Genomic DNA, 19,785 nt, shown 5'->3' with positions numbered 1-19,785 from the left:
TACAAACTGCTTTGGCTGCAATGTCTCACCCAGACTGCTGGGTCTCTTAACTAATCTCTTTGCCTTCATCCCACCCCTCCCTGTTTAATCCATCCTCCACTCCCACTGTGAGACAGATCTTTCTAAAGCTAAATCTGGACATCTTAGTCTTCAGTTTAATACCTTCTAATGGCACACCCTTGTTGCCTATAAGATAACATCCAGATTCCTTAGTGTGACCCACAGGACCCTTCCTAGTCTGGCCCTTCACTACTTCATCTTCCATTTCTTCCTCTGTGTGCTCTCTGCATCACCTGAACTTCTCGTAGGTATCAGGAAGTTTTATGCTGCTCACCACTCAATTCATGTACACACTATTGCTGCCTGGAATGTCCTTTTATCCTTGTCCACTTTTTTTTTTTTTTTTTAGAATTTTATTTATTTTTTTGTACAGCAGGTTCTTATTAGTTATCCATTTTATACATATTAGTGTATATATGTCAATCCCAATCCCCCAATTCATCCCACCACCACCCGCCCCACCACCCACCTTGTCCACTTTTTGAACTCTTAACTTTGTTGGAAGTAGTTCCAAAATCACTGCCTCTGTGAATCTGTTTCTAACTTTGCAGGCAGTGGGTCACCCTCCTTTATAGTCTCATTAGACTGTATATACTTTTGTTTGGCACCTACCACATTGCAGTGCATTTGTTTGGTCACTTCCCTGACTCCCCGCTCTAGACTATGGCTAGAGGGTAGGACCAAATACTAGTTAATACAGAGTCCCAGCACTTAGTGCAATGCCTGGCACATAGTCAGTACTCAGTAAATACTCGTTAAAGAAAAAAGGAAGGAATAAAATGAAAGCTCTTCTTTTTCTTTTCTTTTTAAAAAAAATTATTTATTTTTGGCTGCGTTGGGTCTTCGTTGCTGCGCGCGGGCTTTCTCTAGTTGCGGCAAGAGGGGGCTACTCTTGATAGCAGTGCGCAGGCTTCACATTGCAGCGGCTTCTCTTGTTGCGGAGCACGGGCTCTAGGCACACAGGCTTCAGTAGTTGTGGCACGCAGGCTCAGTAGTTGTGGCGCACAGGCTTAGTTGCTCCGCAGCATGTGGGATCTTCCTGGACCAGGGCTTGAACCCGTGTCCCTGCATTGCAGGTGGATTCTTAGCCACTGCGCCACCAGGGAAGTCCCTCTTCTTTTTCTTTTGAAGGAGGTCCCCTCACCATGTGGCTGTACCTGGCGGTCCTCGTGGGCCTGTACTACCTCCTGCGCTGGTACCGGGAGAGGCAGGTGGTGAGCCACCTCCAGGACAAGTTCGTCTTCATCACGGGCTGTGACTCAGGCTTCGGGAACCTGCTGGCCAGGCAGCTGCACCTGCGAGGCTTGAGGGTTCTGGCTGCGTGTCTGACGGAGCAGGGGGCCGAGCAGCTGAGGAACCAGACGTCAGACAGGCTGGAGACAGTGATCCTGGACATCACCAAGACTGAGAGCATCGCTGCGGCCACTGAGTGGGTGAAGGAGCGTGTGGGGGACAGAGGTATGGAGAAGTATTTTCTTCTTTCATTTACTTAGGAATGAAGATGTTAAAGTTTTATGTGTATATATATATTATATATATATAATCTCAAAAGCAGGGCTTGAAAAGCTGGCTTTGTCATTTGAAGGACAGTTGTGATCTTCTGCAGTGTTTCATTTCCTTAACAATGTTTACATTGAAAAATGAACTCAGTAGATTTGAGGCTGTTATCTCACCTTGCAAGTGGAGTATTTACAACCGCAATTCTTTATGTCTGAAGAATTTTCAAGGTGCTCTTAAGAATCTGATTCTTCTTCCCTTGGCTACTATCTAAAATATAGACATCCCTGGAAGTCAGCCTTTGGTCCTCTTCTGTTTTTAAAAAAAGTTTTCATTTTATTTTACTTTTTCTAATTAATAGACTGTATTTCTTAGAGCAGTTATAGGTTTATAGAAAAGTTGAAAAGTACAGAGTTCCCATATACAAACCCCCCTCTTACAGTTTCTCCTGTTATTAATAGCTTGCATTGGTGTAGTACATTTATTACATTGATAAACCAATATTGATACATTATCATTAACTAAAGTCCATAGTTTACATTAGGATCCACTTTGTGTTGTACGGTTCTATGGGTTTTGCCAAGTGTAAAATATCCTGTATCTACCGTTATAGTACAATATAATGTAGAATAATTTCAGTGCCCTAAAAATCCTCTGTGCTCCACCTATTCATCTCCTCTGCTCTCCCCACCTCCCCCCAAACCCTGGCAACTACGCAGCTTTTTACTGTTTCCATAGTTTTACCTTTTCCCAAATGTCATGTAGTTGGAAGCATATTGTATGTAGTCTTTTAGACTGGCTTCTTTCATTTAACAATATGCATTTAATGTCCCTCCATGTTTTCCTGTGGCTTGATAGCTCATTTCATTTTATCACTGAAAAATATTCCATTGTATGTACCACAGTTTGTTTATCCATTCACTTACTGAAGGACATCTTGGTTGTTTTTAATTTTTGGCAATTATGGATAAATCCTCTTTTCTAAGTTTCACTTTCTCTGGATATTATCCAAATCCTCTTTGATCCCCTTCTTTTTCCTCCACTTGTTTTATGATTCATTAGATCCTGATAATTGGACCTCTTAAATATATACTCATCCTAGGAGTTGCAAACTAGTAATAAAATTGTTTTGTTTGGATTGAAGAATGTTGTTTTTTTTTTTAAATTTACTTTAAATTAGAAAATTTACTTTAAAATATTACTCCTACCTGAGGATGTTCTTGACTCTAGAGTCAGGAGTTATGGGTAGTTTTAGGCTCTGTGCTGTGCACAGTGGTTTATTTCTACTGTATTGTTATTATTATTTTTATTGTTTTCCCATCTGTTAGAGAGTGTGCTCCTTGAGGACATGGACCTCTCCTACCCATTATTGTATTTCCAGTTTCCGACATATTGTCTGGTACATGTTAAGGGCTCAACAAATGTTGAATGGACCCCAGTTACCCATAGTTTAACCTATTACCTTTTTGTCCTTGATTTCTAAATTATTTCTTCCCTGAATTCCCAACTACTTGCTGGCTTTCTCATCTGGAAATTCTGCTGGAACCTCAAACTCCCCAAATCTAAAGGAGGAAGGACTCTTATTATCTCATCGCCACCAAATCTTCTTTTCCTTTTGGTCCTTGGGGCCGATTCTTCCCTCCTCCCCACAACACCAGAGCTCAAGATAGGCAGTTTTACTTTCAGTCCTTTGGAAGTCCTTTCTATGTCTATCCCTAAAGTGATAGTGTAGCCATTTAGGATTCCAGTTTAATGCAGAAAGTGTCTTTTATTAGACTCCCTACCTTAGGTGGGCCCTGGACTTCATGTCTTCTTATTGTATATGTTTTTTGATGCTATAAGTACTAAAGTTCAAATTCATACTGGTTGGCAAATTCCCTCGAATCAAAAGCTACCGTCAGGGTTCTGTTTATCCTCTCTGGATTCCTGCCTTCTCTTAGTTTTTGGCCTGACCTTCTTTTACCTTCTTAGTGATAGATGTGTTTAAGAAGATTGAAAAAATATGTTTTGTCTAGCATTTTTAGTTGTCTTCAGCAGGAAGATTGATCAAGGTAGAAGTCTGTCGTTTTTGCGTGAAACTGAACTCCTGCTTTGATTTTTATTGTTTCAGGGCTCTGGGGTCTGGTGAACAATGCAGGCACTTTTCACCCACATGGCTACACTGAGTGGCTGAAGATTGAGGCCTATATGAATACCCTCAAAGTGAACCTCATTGGTTTGATAGAGGTGACCTTGAGCATGCTTCCCTTGGTAAGGAGAGCACAGGGGAGGATTGTCAATGTCTCCAGCATTCTGGGAAGAATTGCTTTCTTTGGAGGAGTCTACTCTTCCACCAAGTATGGAGTGGAAGCCTTTTCAGATATTCTGAGGTAACTCCAAGTTAAAACAAAAGCAACTACTGAGCACTTACATATGTCTCAGACACCATGCTAGTCACTTTCACCTACATTATCTGTTTTTTTTTAATTTTTAAAATTAAAAAAAAATTAATTTTTGTCTGCATTGGGTCTTCGTTGCTGCGCGCAGGCTTTCTCTAGTTGCGGCGAGCGGGGTCTACTCTTCGTTGCGGTGCGTGGGCTTCTCATTGCGGTGGCTTCTCTTGTTGCGGAGCACAGGCTGTAGGCATGCAGGCTTCAGTAGTTGTGGCACGTGGGCTCTGTAGTTGTGGCTTGCGGGCTCTAGAGCGCAGGCTCAGTAGTTGTGGCGCACGGGCTTAATTGCTCCGCGGCATGTGGGATCTTCCCGGACCAGGGCTCGAACCCGTGTCCCCTGCATTAGCAGGCAGATTCTCAACCACTGCGCCACCAGGGAAGCCCGGCAGGCGGATTCTTAACCACTGCGCCACCAGGGAAGTCCCAGCAGGTGGATTCTTAACCACTGCGCCACCAGGGAAGCCCTCATCTGCATTATCTTATTTCATCACTTCCAAAATCTGATGTGTAAGTATTATAACTAGTCTGTTTTATACAGGAAACTGAGGCTCAGATTTTGGTATCTTTCTCAAAGTTCAGCTGCAACGACCATGATTTGGCAGACCTGTGTTTTGACCCCAAGTCTCTGTCTCCTGTCACCACATCACATTTTAACTCTCAAGATTTATCCTTAAGAAAATTTCATTTCTGAAGAGAGGATGACTGTCTTCCTTCCTCCTTAAAGTACACCTGTCCTCGTTTCTTCACAGTGACTCTTTCTGGTGCTCATCTGCGTCTAATTTTTTCCATCCCTTTACTCTGTATATCTTTTCTTTATCTAATAGCTTCTTTTCTTTCTTATAGCTTCAGTTTGCCACAATCCCTAATCGCCCTGCCTCTACCTCCTGGTTTTTTAAAATACATCATATCAGCGTCATGCCCCTCTATCAGCTGCTCCTTCTTTTTATAGTCCCCCTTATATTTTAATTTCTGAGACAGAGATTCCTACTGGCTGAGTTCATTTTTTGTGTGCCGGGTGACACCGCATCATGTGATATTTTTTGCACTTATTATGTGTCAGGCACTGTTGTGAGTACTTTCCATCTAATAAATCATTTAATTTTCATGGCAACCCAATGAGGAAGGAATTATTTTATCTTTATTGTATTGACTATGCCTAGGGAAACTGAGGCACAGAGGTTCAGTAATTTGCCAAGGCCATATAGGTAATAACAGGCAGAGTCACTGTCTAGTCCTGAGAGGGGCTCCCCTCCCATCAAGTACCATTCCTGGTCCAGTCAGCTATAGACATGAGGGTGCAGTCACATGGTACAAAATAGTGCTGCACAGACTCTCCTTTAGCAGGGGCTGACTCTAGGGCAGTTTCACTTGGAAATGAGCTATAAATATTATAGGCATCATGTATTAGCTTCCTATGGCTGCTGTAATAAATTACCACAAGTAATTTATGGTGTATGGTGTCCTACAACAACACATATTTATTCCCTCACAGTTCTGGAGTCTAGAAGTCTGAAATCAGTATCACTGGGCTAAAATCAGTTGTTGACAGGGCCATGTTCCTTCCAGAGGCTCTAGGAGAGAATCCATTACTTGCCTCTTCCAGCTTCTGATGGCCGCCAGCATTCCTTGGCTTGTGGCCACATCACTCCAATCTCTGCTTTCATGATCATGCTGCCTTCTCTTCCTCTGTTGGTCTTCAAATCTACCTCTGCCTCTCTTATAAGGATAGTTGTGATTGCATTTAGGATGCACCCAGATAATCTGGCACAGTTTTCCTATCTCAAGATCCTTAACTCAGTCAAACTTGCAAAATCTTTGCCACATAAGGTAACATTTACAGGTTCCGGGGATTAGGACCTGATATCTTTGGGGGCCATTATTTAGCCTACCACATGCCATGACTGGTATATATCTAATACATTGTGCATATATTATCTGCTTAGGAAGGGAGTAGGGAAATAACCGTGGACACTACATGAGTTGTTGCTATGTGGCAGGCACCTTGCCTGGCTTTCTGCCTACCCAACATCCTGTCTACTTCCACAGGACTGCTGCCTGCTGATTTACTACCACTCATGACTCTTGGACTCCTTGACTCATTCCCAGACCAAGAGCAAAGATATGCCCTTCCAACCTTTAAATCACTAATTCCTTTAGAAAATTCCAGTTTGCCTTAATTGTGCTAAGGATAAACAGGAAAAGGAAGTTTTGTCCCACATTTGAACTGGAGTTTTAGAGGGGCTGGAGATGTTGTGGTGTGTTGGGAATGTGTGAGAAAGCTGCAAGGGGAAGTGCGATGTAGAGGGCTGAAGCACCCCTGGCTTGTGTAGCCCCTCCTTCTTCCCCAGCGCACACAGGCACCTGGAGAATCATTTTCTGAGGCTCTGACTTGGAAGGTTTTAGGTTTTGGTTTGACAAGGGAGGCTTTTCCTTTAGAGCAGTGGTTCTTAACTTTTAGCATGCCTCAGAGCCAGCTGAAGGGCTTGTTCAAACAGATTATTGGTTCTCACCCCCAGAGTTTCTGACTGTAAGTTTGGACTGGGGCTCAGTAATCTGCATTTCCAACAAGCTCCCAGATGCTGATGCTGTTGAACCGGGGTCTACACTTTGAGAACCACTCGTGGCTTTAGAGGCTCATGATGCTTTATGTTTTACATTCTTATGGACCATGGTTCCAAACATTTCTCCTTGACATCAGCTTGGGCTTCATCTTCTCGAGCAAGGCTGCTTGACCCTCTAGATCAGGGAGCATCCCTCATCACTGTCCCTGGAGTACTGAGAGAATACCTCTCACATGGTGCACCATGTCATCTTACTTTACTTGGTGAAGGCAGCACTTAGCACAGTGCCTGGTACATACACAGCTCCTGATAAGTATTTTTGGAACTGTTTTTTGAACTAACCCGAATATTCTGGAATGACCAATGGCCTGTAATTTTAATGCCCACATCATATTCCACTAATGGTCTCTTGCAGTCTTTGAACACACTGTAATTTTGCACAGCCCCCTGCTCTGTGTGTGCAGTTTCTGCTGCCTGGTATTCCATTCCACCTCTTTCCTCACTGAGAAATTTCATCTTTATCCTTCGAGGCTCAACTGAAACGTTTTCTCCTCACTGAAGCCTTCTCTGACTCTCTCAGAACATCTACATCCTCTTCTCTACTTATGTAGCCCCTTGAATACTTCTCCTTTAAATTCTTTTGAATTGTGTTACAATTATTTGCTTACTTGTCAGACTCACCCACTGTGAGCTTTTTGGGGTGGTGAACAGAGTCTTAATTTACTGAGATTGTGCATGTAAAACACTTAGCACAGTAGATGCCATAAAAATGCTAATCTTCTTTATTATTCCTTATATTTTTCATATTTCCAGTGTATAGCACATGGTAGAAACTTAATGACTGTTAAATGAGTGGGTGTGGGATTGAATGGTTATGGTAGTTTGTATAATCATGTCCCAGTTGTTGCATCAAGGGATGTTTAAAATTTTATTTTTTTCCTTTCCATTTCTTTATTCTTTAAAATATTCAGTAAAGGTGTTTTTATAACTATTTTTTGTTTTGTTTTGTTTTTTCCCTGAGAACATTGAAATTGTGGTATCTTTCAATCAGAGGAGTTAACTTGAGGGTTTTTTTTTCCTAGGCGTGAGCTTCAACATTTTGGGGTGAAAATCAGCATAGTTGAACCTGGCTACTTCAGAACAGGAATGACAGATATGCAGAAGTCCTCAGAGGCAGTGAAACAAGTCTGGAAAGAAGTCCCTGTGCATATTAAGGAGTCCTATGGACAGAAGTTTTTTGATACCTGTGAGCTTTTCTTTTGATGGTATAATGGATAACCTTGCATGAGAAGGGCAAAGAGGGTTGGTAGAGAATGATTGGTAGATCTTCTGAGAAAACTCCTTAAACAAAGCTTCCCAAGACAAGAGGGGTTCAGGAAGGTCCCAGTGCCTTCATGGTTGGCTTGGTGATGGCTGTTGAGGCTGAGGAAGAGGCCATATAGGCAGCCTACGGCCAGGGCCTGCCCTGCCTTGTCACCTATGAGCCTGGCCACCTGAGCACCAGGGAGGTATTACATAGTTAGAGGCATGGAGCCTCTAGAGGGTCTTGGGAGGGGGTGCCCCTCCACAGTTTGTCAGGACTGGTGTGGGAGGCCTGCTTAACTAAAGTTCAGCCTTCAATATTATCTACCCTTTGGGTAACAGACTAGCCACAAACTCCACGTTTTATTGTGAGGGGAGGGAGGGTATATATAGGTGGGGAGAGGTAAGTGAGTTAGGACCGGATTTGCAGGGCCCTATTGGCCATTCCCAGAGGCTAGACCTCATGTGCAGGCCATGGGAGCCTTGTAGGAGTGAGATGGTTTAATTTTGTGTAAGAATGCCATTCTGATGATCTGGAGGAGGAGGCAGTTTTGGGGGAACAGGGAAGGCAGTCCTCTAAGTAGAATTAAGTCATGCACACTGTGTGGGTCTGCACCTTCCTGGGGGGAAGGGATGCATTTTCTTCACACAGAGAAGTCATCAGCTTGCCAAGGGCCAAGGGAGCAGCTCTCTTTTCCCTTTCACAAAAAGGCCCTGTGGTGGGTAGCAGTAGCCCTGTCTCTGGCTTTGGGTGATATTGCGATACAGAGAAAAGAAGAAGGGGGATGTGCAGACAGAAGAGTCCCAACCTACAACCCTGTCTTCTGGGTGCATCAGGCCTAAGAGGGTCACCATCAACAGAGGGGAGAGAAATTGGAACAAGGAAAGGCTGACAGAACACTTCCTCAGCCTCTCAGAACTCAAGCTAGAGAACTACAGTTCCTAACATGTCAGGGGCACAGCCATTGTTCTAAGCTCTTCTCCACCTAAAGTTTTAAACTATTAGGGAATTTGTTTCCCCTTGCAAGTACATGTAGTTTGGCAATAGAAATCAAAGGAAAATAGAATTTACTAAGAAGTGACCATATGTAAAAGGAGGGATATATGTATTTCATGATTTAAGGAGTTGAAATTGTTCATATACTTGTCCATGGATCAGAATAATCTAGATCAGTGCTGTCCAACAGATATATGAGAGCCACATATGTCATCTTAAATTTTCTAGTAGCTACTTTTTAAAAAAGGAAAAGAAACAGGTTAAATAAATTTTAATAATACATTTTATTTAAGACCAATATATCCAAAATACTATCATTTCAACATTTATTATCAATATAAAAGCTATTAATAAGATATTTTATATTCTTTTTTCCATTAGTCTTTGAAAATTGGTGTGTATTTTACACTTATAGCACATCTCAACCTGCATGCTAAATTTTCCTAGGACGTACTTCTTCTGTATTTGTATTAATACAATTTATGGTTACCAGCAGCATTATTCATAAGAGCCCCAGAGTGGAAACAATTCAAGTGTCCATCGACTGTTGAATGGGTAAACAAAATGTGGTATAGCCCTACAATGGAATATTACTTGGCAATTAAAAGAAATGAAATACTGATCCTTGCTATGACAGGATGAACCTTGAGAACATTTTGCCCCTGAAAGAAACCAGTCACAAAAGACCACAGTGTATGATTCATTTACGTGAAATGTCCAGAAAAGGCAAGCCATAGAGACAGAAAGTAGATTGGTGGTTGCCTAGGGCTGGGTGGGTTGTCAGGAAATGGGAGTGATTGCTAATGGGTATGGGGTTTCTTTTTGGGATGATGAAAATGTCCTAAACTTAGATTGTGGTGATGGTTGCACAACTCTGGATATACTAAAAGTCATTGATTTGTAAACTTTAAATGGATGGTTTTTATGAATGTGAATTATCTCAATAAAGATGTTAAAAATTTCCAGTTGAAAAAGTAGATTCACATACCTATATTGTTCCAAACATACTTAAAAGTTTTCCAATAACAGAATTGAGTTTTAAAATTAAAATTAGTTAAATTAAAAAATTCCGTTTTCAGGGAATTCCCTGGCAGTCCAGTGGTTAGGACTTGGCGCTTTCACCGCTGGGGCCCAGCTTCAGCCGCTGGTCGGGGAACTAAGATACCGCAAGCTGTGCTGCACGGCAACACCTCCCACCCCCCAAAAATTCAGTTTTCAGTCATGCTAGCTGTATTTTAAGTGCTCATTAGCTGCATGTGGCTAGTGGCTGTTATATTGGGAAGCACAGGTCTGATTGGCCTAATCCTTGTGGCAATTAAATGTAGTTAGACTTCTGTGACTGCATGCAACAGGATCTTAAAAATATAAGCAATAAGATTGCTGACCGCCATTTTTCTTTTTGTATACAGATCACGATCTCCTGAAACAAGGGATGTTGAGTTGTAGCACAAACCTGAACCTGGTTACTGACTGTATGGAACATGCCCTGACATCTGTGCATCCCCGCACTCGATACTCAGCTGGCTGGGATGCTCAGTTTTTCTTCATCCCTCTATCTTATTTACCTACATCACTGGCAGACTACATATTGACTAGATCTTGGCCCAAACCAGCCCAGGCAGTCTAAAGAAAACTGGTTGGTGGCTCTTGAAATGAAGAAGACAAAAATCTGGAATTGATTGTTAGTGTCCCAATAATCTTTATGTATCATCTATACTTTTTGTAACAATAAGCTTTCTTGCCTAAACTCATTTATCTGGCACCATCAGAGAACCAATAGGTTTTATTCCAGATATCCAAAGCTTACTCATTTAGGTGATGAATCTTTACTATTTTAACCATTTTTTGATGATAGTATTTCCAAAAGGCATCAATCTTCCTTGCCCTATTAAACAGAGTAGACTAGAAACAATTTAGCTTGTTTTGATGTTATTTTTTAATGTAAAAGAGTAGCTGTTCTGTGCTGTGATAAACTATTGCTCAGGGACTATTGAGAAATGTGGGTCTGTTTATCCTTAACTTGAAATGGGTCTATACTTTGGTACTTTTAATAAATGTTTAATTTTGTTTTCTCCTCCCTATTTGCCAGTTGTTTTGGGATATATTTCTTCCTTATTTAAAAAGAAATGATTTTTAATTTTTAAATCAAAATAATATACACATACATAGTTGAAAATTCAGTTAATACTCAAAAGCTTAAAAATGAAAACACAACAAACAGTTCACCACCTTCACTGCTGTTCCTCAGAGGTGAACGCTTTTGACTTTTAGCTATTTTTTTCTGGTATTTACTGCTATATTTCTGAATAATATACTTCATACAGTTTTTCTTGATTTATTAATTTTAGATATTCTCAATTAACTTCCTGTTAGGGTAAATGAGAATTTAGCTTTTTACACCACTTTCCTAACCATTTCCTTTATCCCCGTATTTCTAATATAATTTTTATCACATTTCAGTTAAATTAATAGTGTTTGCATTATTAGCATGTGAATTTTTTTGTTTTTCTTGGAGTTAATTATTACCTTGCCTTTTGTTTTTTTTTTTGTTTTTTTTTTGAGCCATGCTGAGGCTTCTGGGATCTCAGTTCCCTGACCAGGGATTGAACCCAGGCCTTGGCAGTGAAAGTCTGGAATCCTAACCACCAGAGAACTCCCTACCTTGCTTTTTTATTTGCATAATTTTTTATTCACTTTAATTTTTTCACCTGTTTTCTCTGATTTCAGAATACTTTCAGTAGTATTCTTTAGATAGTTAAATAGATCATAGAATTATCCATTCCATTTCAACTGATCCAATACAGGATCACACTTTGATTTAATTTTCATGTCCCTGTACTCTAAGTTATAATAGTTTCTTAATGTTTTTTTAAAACTTTTAATTTTATATTGGAGTATAGCCGATTTACAATGTTGTGATAGTTTCAGGTGCACAGCAAAGGGACTCAGCCATAGATATACATGTATCCATTCTCCCCCAAACTCCCCTCCCATCCAGGCTGCCACATAACATTGAGCAGAGTTCCCTGTGCCGTACAGTAGGTCCTCATTGGTTATCCATTTTAAATATAGCAGTGTGTACATGTTGATTCCAAACTCCCTAACTATCCCTTCCCCCAACCCTTCCCCCCTGGTTTCCTTTGCTGTGCAAAAGCTTGTAAATTTGATTAGGTCCCATTTGTTTATTTTTGCTTTTATTTCTATTGCCTGGGAGACTTACCTAAGAAAACGTTGCTATGATTTATGTCAGAGAATGTTTTGCCTATGTTCTCTTCTAGGAGTTTTATGGTATCATTTATAGTCTTTTTTTTTTTTAATTACTTTAAAATTTATTTTTATTTTTGGCTGCATTGGGTCTTCTTTGTTGCATGGGGGCTTTCTCTAGTTGCAGCGAGCGGGGGCTACTCTTCGTTGCAGTGTGCAGTCTTGTCGTTGCAGTGGCTCCTCGGTGCCATTGCAGAGCACGAGCTCTAGGCATGTGGGCTTCAGTAGTTGCAGCATGTGGGCTCAGTTGTTGTGGCTCACGGGTTCTAGAGCACAGGCTCAGTAGTTGTGGCTCACGGGCCTAGTTGCTCTGTGGCATGTGGGATCTTCCCAGACCAGGGCTCAAACCTGTCTCCCCTGCGTTGGCAGGTGGATTTTTAACCACTGCACCACCAGGGAAGTCCCTATAGACTTATATTTAAGTCTTGAAGCTATTTTGAGTTTGTTTTTGCGTATGGTGTGAGGGAGTGTTCTAACTTCATTGATTTTCATGCAGCTGTCCAACTTTCCCATCACTACTTGCTGAAGAGACTGTCTTTTCTCCATTGTATATTCTTGCTACCTTGTCGAAGATTAATTGACCATAGGTGTGTGGGTTTATTTCTGGGCTCTCTATTTTGTTCCATTGATCCATATGTCTGTTTTTGTGCCAGTACCATGCTATTTTGATCACTGTAGCTTTGTAGTATTGTCTGAAGTCTGGGAGGGTTATGCCTCCAGCTTTGTTCTTTTTTTTTTTTTATAAATTTATTTATTTTATTTATGGCTGTGTTGGGTCTTCATTGCTGCATGTGGGCTTTCTCTAGTTGTGGTGAGCGGGGCCTACTCTTTGTTGCAGTGCATGGGCTTCTCATAGCGGTGGCTTCTCTTGTTGCGGAGCACAGGCTCTAGGTCCGTGGGCTTCAGTAGTTGTGGCTCGCAGGCTCTAGAGTGCAGGCTCAGTAGTTGTGGTGCACGGGATTAGTTGCTCTGTGGCATGTGGGATCTTCCCGGACCAGGGCTCGAACCCATGTCCCCTGCATTGGCACGTGGATTCTTAACTACTGCACCACCAGGGAAGCCCCACTCAGGCACTTCTTTTTATCTAAAGTCTATACGTTATCAAGAAAATAGACATTAGAGATCATCTGAAGCATAGTGTCACCATCAAAGTTTTGGCAACAAACCTCCAATAGGCCTGACCCAAATATCTTGGAAAAGCTGTCTCATCAGATGTCCTCTGCTTCAGTTCCAGGAAATCTTTACTTTTAGGTCACCAGATGACGTACAGGTCCAGTCAGGGTTTGGCGCTTTCTTTCTTTCTTTTTTTAAATAAATTTTTATTGGAGTATAGTTGCTTTACAATGTTGTGTTAGTTTCTGCTATATAGCAAAGTGAATCAGCTGTACGTATACATACATCCCCTCTTTTTTGGATTTCCTTCCCATTTAGGTCACCACAGAGCACTGAGTAGAGTTCCCTGTGCTATACAGTAGGTTCTCATTAGTCGGTGCTTTCTTTAAGTGTGTCACATGAATCCAAGAGTCTTTTCCTTGGGGTTCAGTGGCACAAGGGTTGGTTAGCAGTACCTGATAGGGGCCTCTCCAACAAGGTTGAAGAGAGTTCTTCTGGAGATGTCTTTTGCTATAGATGAAATCTCCATTTTGCGACTTGTGATGCTTAAGGTCTTAATCTCCTGAGAGTCCACTGTGAAAAGACTCCTCTAAGAAAACATGGCTATTTTTAATGGAAACAATTAGGCCTTTGCAATACTGGAGTTTCTCTCCTTTTATCAGTTGTGGGTCAAAAGAAGCAAGAGCCAAGTGTGTTGGGCATCCTGTACTATCTCAAAGGGTGAGACTTTATGAGTTCCAAAAGTGGTGGATCTGAAATAAGAAGGACCAGTGTCAATGCTTTTGGCTAAGGTATTTGGAGGGCCTCTACAAATTTTGCCAAATAAGTCTTAATAATGTTGTTGGTGCATTCAACTAAACCAGAGGATTGAGGGTGGTAAACACAGTAAAAGTGTTGTAAAATTGGCCAAAGAGTGCAAACTTGTCAAAGTATCTGGCCAGTAAAATAGGTTCCTCAGTCACTATGAAGTTTGAGAGGAGTTCCCCAGGTAGGGATAATCTTTTCCAAATGGAATTTAGCCACAGAAGAGGCAGTAGCCTGCTTGCAAGGGAAGGCTTCAGTGCAGTGTGAAAACATACAGATCATGACTAAAACATATTTATATCCATTAGACACAGGAAGTTGTAGGAAATCCATTTGCCTACAAATGTAGGAAAATCCATCAAAAGAAGTTGCAGTAGCATACCTAGCACAATATTTGCCACTGTCACCTTTTAAATAAAAACCAGCAATGAACCACAAGAAGTCAGTGTTACCTAAAGGAACTTCCTTTAGATCATCACAAAGAGTGAGAAGATGATCTGTCAGCATTAAGAAATTGTGAGAGGGACTTCCCTGGTGGCGCAGTGGTTAAGAATCCACCTACCAATGCAGGGGACGAGGGTTCAAGCCCTGGTCCGGGAAGATCCCACATGCCGTGGAGCAACTAAGCCCGTGCGCCACAACTACTGAGCCTGCACTCTAGAGCCCACGTGCCGCAACTACTGAAGACCGCGCGCCTAGAGCCCATGCTCTGCAACAAGAGAAGCCACCGCAATGAGAAGCCCGCGCACCACAAGGAAGAGTAGCCTCCGCTTGCTGCAACTAGAGAAAGCCCGCACAGCAACGAAGACCCAAGGCAGCCAAAAATAAAATATAAATAAATAGATATATTTAAAAAAATAAAAGAAATTGTGAGGGACGTTGTTGGCAATGGAGGGAAGAAGAGTAGCAGGGTTAATGGGTGAAGGGGGATGAAAACATACAAACTTCCTATTCTAAAATACATAAGTCATGGGGATATAATACACAGCATGGCAACTATATTAATACTGTATTGCCTATTGAAAGTTGCTAAGAGAGTAAATCTTTAAAGTTCTCATGACGAGAGAAAAATTCTGTAACTGTGGTGATGGATGTTAACTAGACTTATTGTGGTGATCATTTCACAATATATACAAATATGGAATCATTATGTTGTACAACTGAAACTAATATCATGTTGTATGTGAATTATACCTCAATTTAAAAAAAAAGAATAACAAGTATAAATTGAGTTCTGCTGATATGTGGACATGGGGCTATTTTTAATTCTTCCCTGAGAGTCATTATATTTATATAATTTTTATTGAAACAACAACAACAAAATGAGTAGCAGGGTTAACATTACTACAACATAAAAGAGTAATGTGAGGGGCGGTTAACAAAAAGACTTCATAAGAGTTGTGGTGGCTGACTGAGAAATGTGTGTGGTGAGAATTCAGGAGAGCTTCTACTGTATTAGGTACAAAAATGGTTAAAGGGGATCCCATAATGATTTTTCTGATAGTCTTAACCAAAAGGGCAGTAACTGTAGTGGCTCTAGGGCAAGGGGGTAGGGGGGAATCTCTGTGCCACAGGGTTCAGTTTCTGGCTATAATACACTAATGGGTCAATGGTGGTCCAATGTTTTTGGGTGAGTACCACAAGGGCATTTCCCTCCTTTTCAAATACAAAAAGGAAAAAAAGAATCTGATCATTGGTGTGACGAAGGGCACTGGGTTCATCAAACTCCTTTAAGGACTTGAAAGCTGTGTTGTCCATAAAATTGGGTCAGAGTTGTTATTGTTTAGTAAAACATACAGAGGTTTGACCATAGAAGAGAAATTTGGAATCCAATTTTGGCAATCACCAACTAGCCAGAGAAAACCTCACTTAGTTTTGGGTTTGGGGAAACTCAGGACACCACAAAGTCCATCTGGATCTAGGTGTAGCCCTTGTTCTCATATCAGGTGACCTATTGCAGGGGTCCCCAACCCCTGGGCCACGCACGAACTGGTACCTGTCCGTGGCCTGTTAGGAACCGGGCCGCACAGCAGGAGGTGCGTGATGGGCAAGTGAGCGAAGCTTCCTCTGCCGCTCCCCATCGCCCCGCCCCACCCCCTTCGCTCGTATCACCGCCTGAACCATCCCCTCCCCACCCCCCACCCCATCCGTGGAAAAATTGTCTTCCATGAAACCAGTCCCTGATGCCGAAAAGGTTGGGGACTGTTGCCCTATCAAACCAGGGTTTGGGCAAACAGAAAAATTTCTTTGATGACCTTATGGCTTTTTAAAGTTAAAAGCTTTAGCAAGTAGATACTTTCTTCCTGTGAGGAAGCTTGAGGAGAGCAAAGAAATCAAATCCTCCACATAGTGCAACAAAGTAGAACCTCCAGGGAACTTTATATCATCCAGATCAGCTTTCAGGATTTGGAAGAAATAAGGACTCGCAGTAAAACCCTAAGGCATTACTGTCCAAGTGAATTGTTTTTCTTCCCAAATGAAGGAAAAAAGGTATTGGCTAGCTTCAACTGGAATAAATACTGAAGAATGCACTGCATAAATCATTTACAGAAAAGAATTTACTTTCGGTGGGAATGGATGCTAGTAACATATGAACATTAGGAACAACAGGGTGTCAAGGGATAACAATGTTGTTTATTGCTCTGAGGTCCTGGACAAACCTCCACCTGGCCCTTAGATTTTCTTACTGGTAAAATGGGAGTGTTACACGGGCTAGTACAAGGGGTAATGAGGCCTTGAGCCGTGTAATCTTCTATTATGGGCTTTATGCCTTGAAGGGCTTTCTTTACTTACAGAGTATTGATTAATATTGGGAAGAGGTTTTGAGGGACCTATTTGAATTTTCATGGGAGATGCACTATAAATTTTGCCAACATCATTTGGAGATTTTGTCCATAAGAAGGATGGTAGCTAATTCAATAGGGACAAACAATCAGTTTTTCCAGAATCAGCTCTAGTAACATCAGAGATGGAACAAATAAAAAATGTCAGAGTCATTTAATTCACCTGGTGGTTTACTTTGATGACTACTGTCAAATTCTAGAATTATTTCCTCCTTTTGGGGGAAAGAAATTCTGGCTTAATACTCCTAAGAAGTCTCAGATATGGAAAGAATATCAGAATGAATAGGGGCAGAGTTACTAATGGAAAAAGTACGTATCTCTCTTGAAGGGCCTGAACAAAGGGAATAGGTTAAGAGGCAGGAACCTCTTAACCTATTCATTAGAGATCTTCACTATTTGAACTGTTTTAGCTCTCTGAGGCAGGGGCTGCTTTATAGTAGTGGGGCTGAGCACCAAGAGTGTGGCTCCAGTGTCAATTAGAACTGGAAAAGATTCATCCCCAATCTGGAGAAATGTTTCTCAGAGTTGATTAAGAGGGAGGATTGGGAAGAGTCCCAACTACAGTTCCTTGGAGCCCCATCATTAAGAGTTGGGAGGAAGTTGGAAAGGCTGGTTAGACGGCTAAAGGCACCTAAAATGCTTAAATTTGGAGCAATCTCTTTCCCAGTGTCCTGGATCTTTGCAATAGCAGAAACTAGGAGGGTGTTGGTTTCATTTAGGAGCCTTCATTTTCCAGAATTGTAAATTAAGAATTTTGGTGGTCTTCCTTAGAGATGACTCACCTAGAGAGTGTAAGGGAGCTGGTTTGCCAGATTAACTAAATCTGGAGTGGAGATAGTTTCTGATTCCATCCTGGTCCTTTTTACTAAAAGGGAAAGCTCCTGGTTCATCCCATTAATAAACATAGAGTTAAAAGCTACCTGGGTATTATCAACATCTGAAGGAAGACCAGAATTTTCTTCAGAAACAATCTGAAGTTGATTACAATAGTTATGAACAGGTTCATCAGATTTTTTTTTTTTTTTTTTTTAAATAAATTTATTTATTTATTTATTTTTGGCTGCACTGGGTCTTTGTTGTTGGGTCTTCGTTGCTGCACATGGGCTTTCTCTAGTTGTGGCAAGCGGGGCTACTCTTTGCTGCGATGCGTGGGCTTATTGTGGTGGCTTCTCTTGTTGCAGAGCTCGGGCTCTAGAGCCCAGGCTTCAGTAGTTGTGGCACACAGGCTTAGTTGCTCCGCGGCATGTGGGATCTTCCTGGACCAGGGCTCGAACCCGTGTTCCCTGCATTGGCAGGCGGATTCTCAACCACTGCGCCACCAGGGAAGTCCCGGTTCATCAGATTTTTGTGTGCAAGCCTGAATTTGGTTCCAATCAACAGGCTTTGGAAAATCCCTAGGAATTTCTTGATGAAGTCACCTAGTGATTGCCTGAGCCTGACCATACAAGAAACAGGCTGGTCTCCTAGTTGTAATTCTAGAGAACTTACAGGACTTTCCCAGTTAGAGATTTTCATCTAATGGTGGGCCTGGCCTTCACCGACAAGCATGTGAACTAGTTGATGTAAGTCAGAGAAACCAAGCTGATATGGTTGAATGACTATATTAAATTCCTCAGCAAATCTGTGAGGATTTTCAGTTACTTTGGGAAAATCTTTGACTATGGCTTACAGTTCAACTTTAGTTCAGGGAATATAAGAAATTAATGGTGTACCCTCTGGATCCTCAGAAGGCCTACTTTAATTAATTAATTAATTAATCATTTGGCTGCGTCAGGTCTTAGTTGTGGCATGTGGGATCTTCGTTGTGGTATGCGGGATCTTCCATTGCGGCTTGCAGGCTCTTTGCTGTGGCGCACGGGCTTCTCTCTAGTTGTTGTCGTGTGGGCTCCAGAGCGCATGGGCTCAGTAGTTGTGGCATGCAGGCTCTCTAGTTGTGGTGTGTGAGCTCTAGAGCACACGAGCTCAGTGGTCGAGGCACGCGGGCTTAGTTACCCCGCAGCATGTGGGATCTTAGTTCCTCGACCAGGGATCGAACCCACATCCCCTGCATTGGAAGGTGGATTCTTAACCACGGGACCACCAGGGAAGTCCCAGAAGGCTTAATTTTAAAGGGACAGGTTCTGACAAGTTCAGAGGAAAAGGGAGAGGGGAGAGTTTCAGAGAAAAGGGGAAGTTTGGCAAGAGAATTAGTATGGGAGATTTGAGGGTATAGAGGAGGCATAGGCAACATAGAAGGGAAGGAGGAAGATGGTGCCAGAGGCAGAGTCTGAGACAAAGAAGCCAAAGAAGAGCCTTAGCCTTCAGGAGTCATTTTATCTTTCTCTAATCATTTGTTTGCCTCTGTAAATCTTAAAATCTTATTTTGCAGAGAGGTAGCTTTAGACACACACACACAAGGGAATACTACTCAGCTGTAAAAAAGAATGAAATTTTGCCATTTGCAACAACATGGATGGACTTGGAGGGTATTATGCTAAGTGAAATAAGACAGAAAGACAAATACTGTATGATATCACTTATATGTGGATCTAAAAAATAAAACAAACTAGTAAATATAACAGAAAGGAAACAGACTCACAGATATAGAGAACAAACTAGTGGTTACCAGGGGGGAGAGGGGAGGAGGAGGGGCAGAATAGGGGTAAGGGATGAAGAGGTACAAACTACTGTGTATTGATATAAAATAAATAAACTACAAGAATATATTGTACAGGGACTTCCCTGGTGGTCCAGTGGTAAAGAATCTGCCTTCCCATGCAGGGGACGTGGGTTCGATCCTTGGTCGGGGAACTAAGATCCCACATGCCATGGGGCAACTAAGCCCGCGTGTCACAACTACTGAGCCCGCTCACCTCAACTAGAGAGCCCGCGTGCCACAAACTACAGAGCCCACGTACTCTGGAGCCCACGCG

General features: G+C 41.8%; 1 protein-coding gene and 1 long non-coding RNA gene across 11 annotated transcripts in view; one reads left to right on the top strand and one right to left on the bottom strand.

Moving 5' to 3' along the window:
• Positions 1–12,872, top strand: part of LOC309641593 (17-beta-hydroxysteroid dehydrogenase type 6) — a 33,914-nt gene extending 21,042 nt beyond the window's left edge. For 9 of the 10 annotated variants that reach the window (XM_082421718.1, XM_082421722.1, XM_082421716.1 and 6 more), the window contains 4 exons: positions 1,192–1,518; positions 3,668–3,926; positions 7,633–7,796; positions 10,259–12,872. In XM_082421718.1, the coding sequence (XP_082277844.1) occupies positions 1,192–1,518; positions 3,668–3,926; positions 7,633–7,796; positions 10,259–10,476 (968 nt within the window). In that variant the 3' untranslated portion in view covers positions 10,477–12,872. Of the gene's footprint in view, positions 1–1,136; positions 1,519–3,667; positions 3,927–7,632; positions 7,797–10,258 lie in introns of all 10 variants that reach the window. The other variant, XM_082421723.1, reaches the window with a different exon arrangement.
• Positions 1–19,785, bottom strand: part of LOC309641605 — a 64,268-nt gene that overhangs the window by 7,896 nt on the left and 36,587 nt on the right. The gene's annotated exons all lie outside the window — the stretch shown is intronic.

The sequence above is a fragment of the Balaenoptera physalus genome (genome assembly GCF_965194825.1).
Source record: "Balaenoptera physalus genome assembly, chromosome: 13".
Lineage (NCBI taxonomy): Eukaryota > Metazoa > Chordata > Mammalia > Artiodactyla > Balaenopteridae > Balaenoptera > Balaenoptera physalus.
This window is presented reverse-complemented; position numbering and strand designations above follow the sequence as displayed.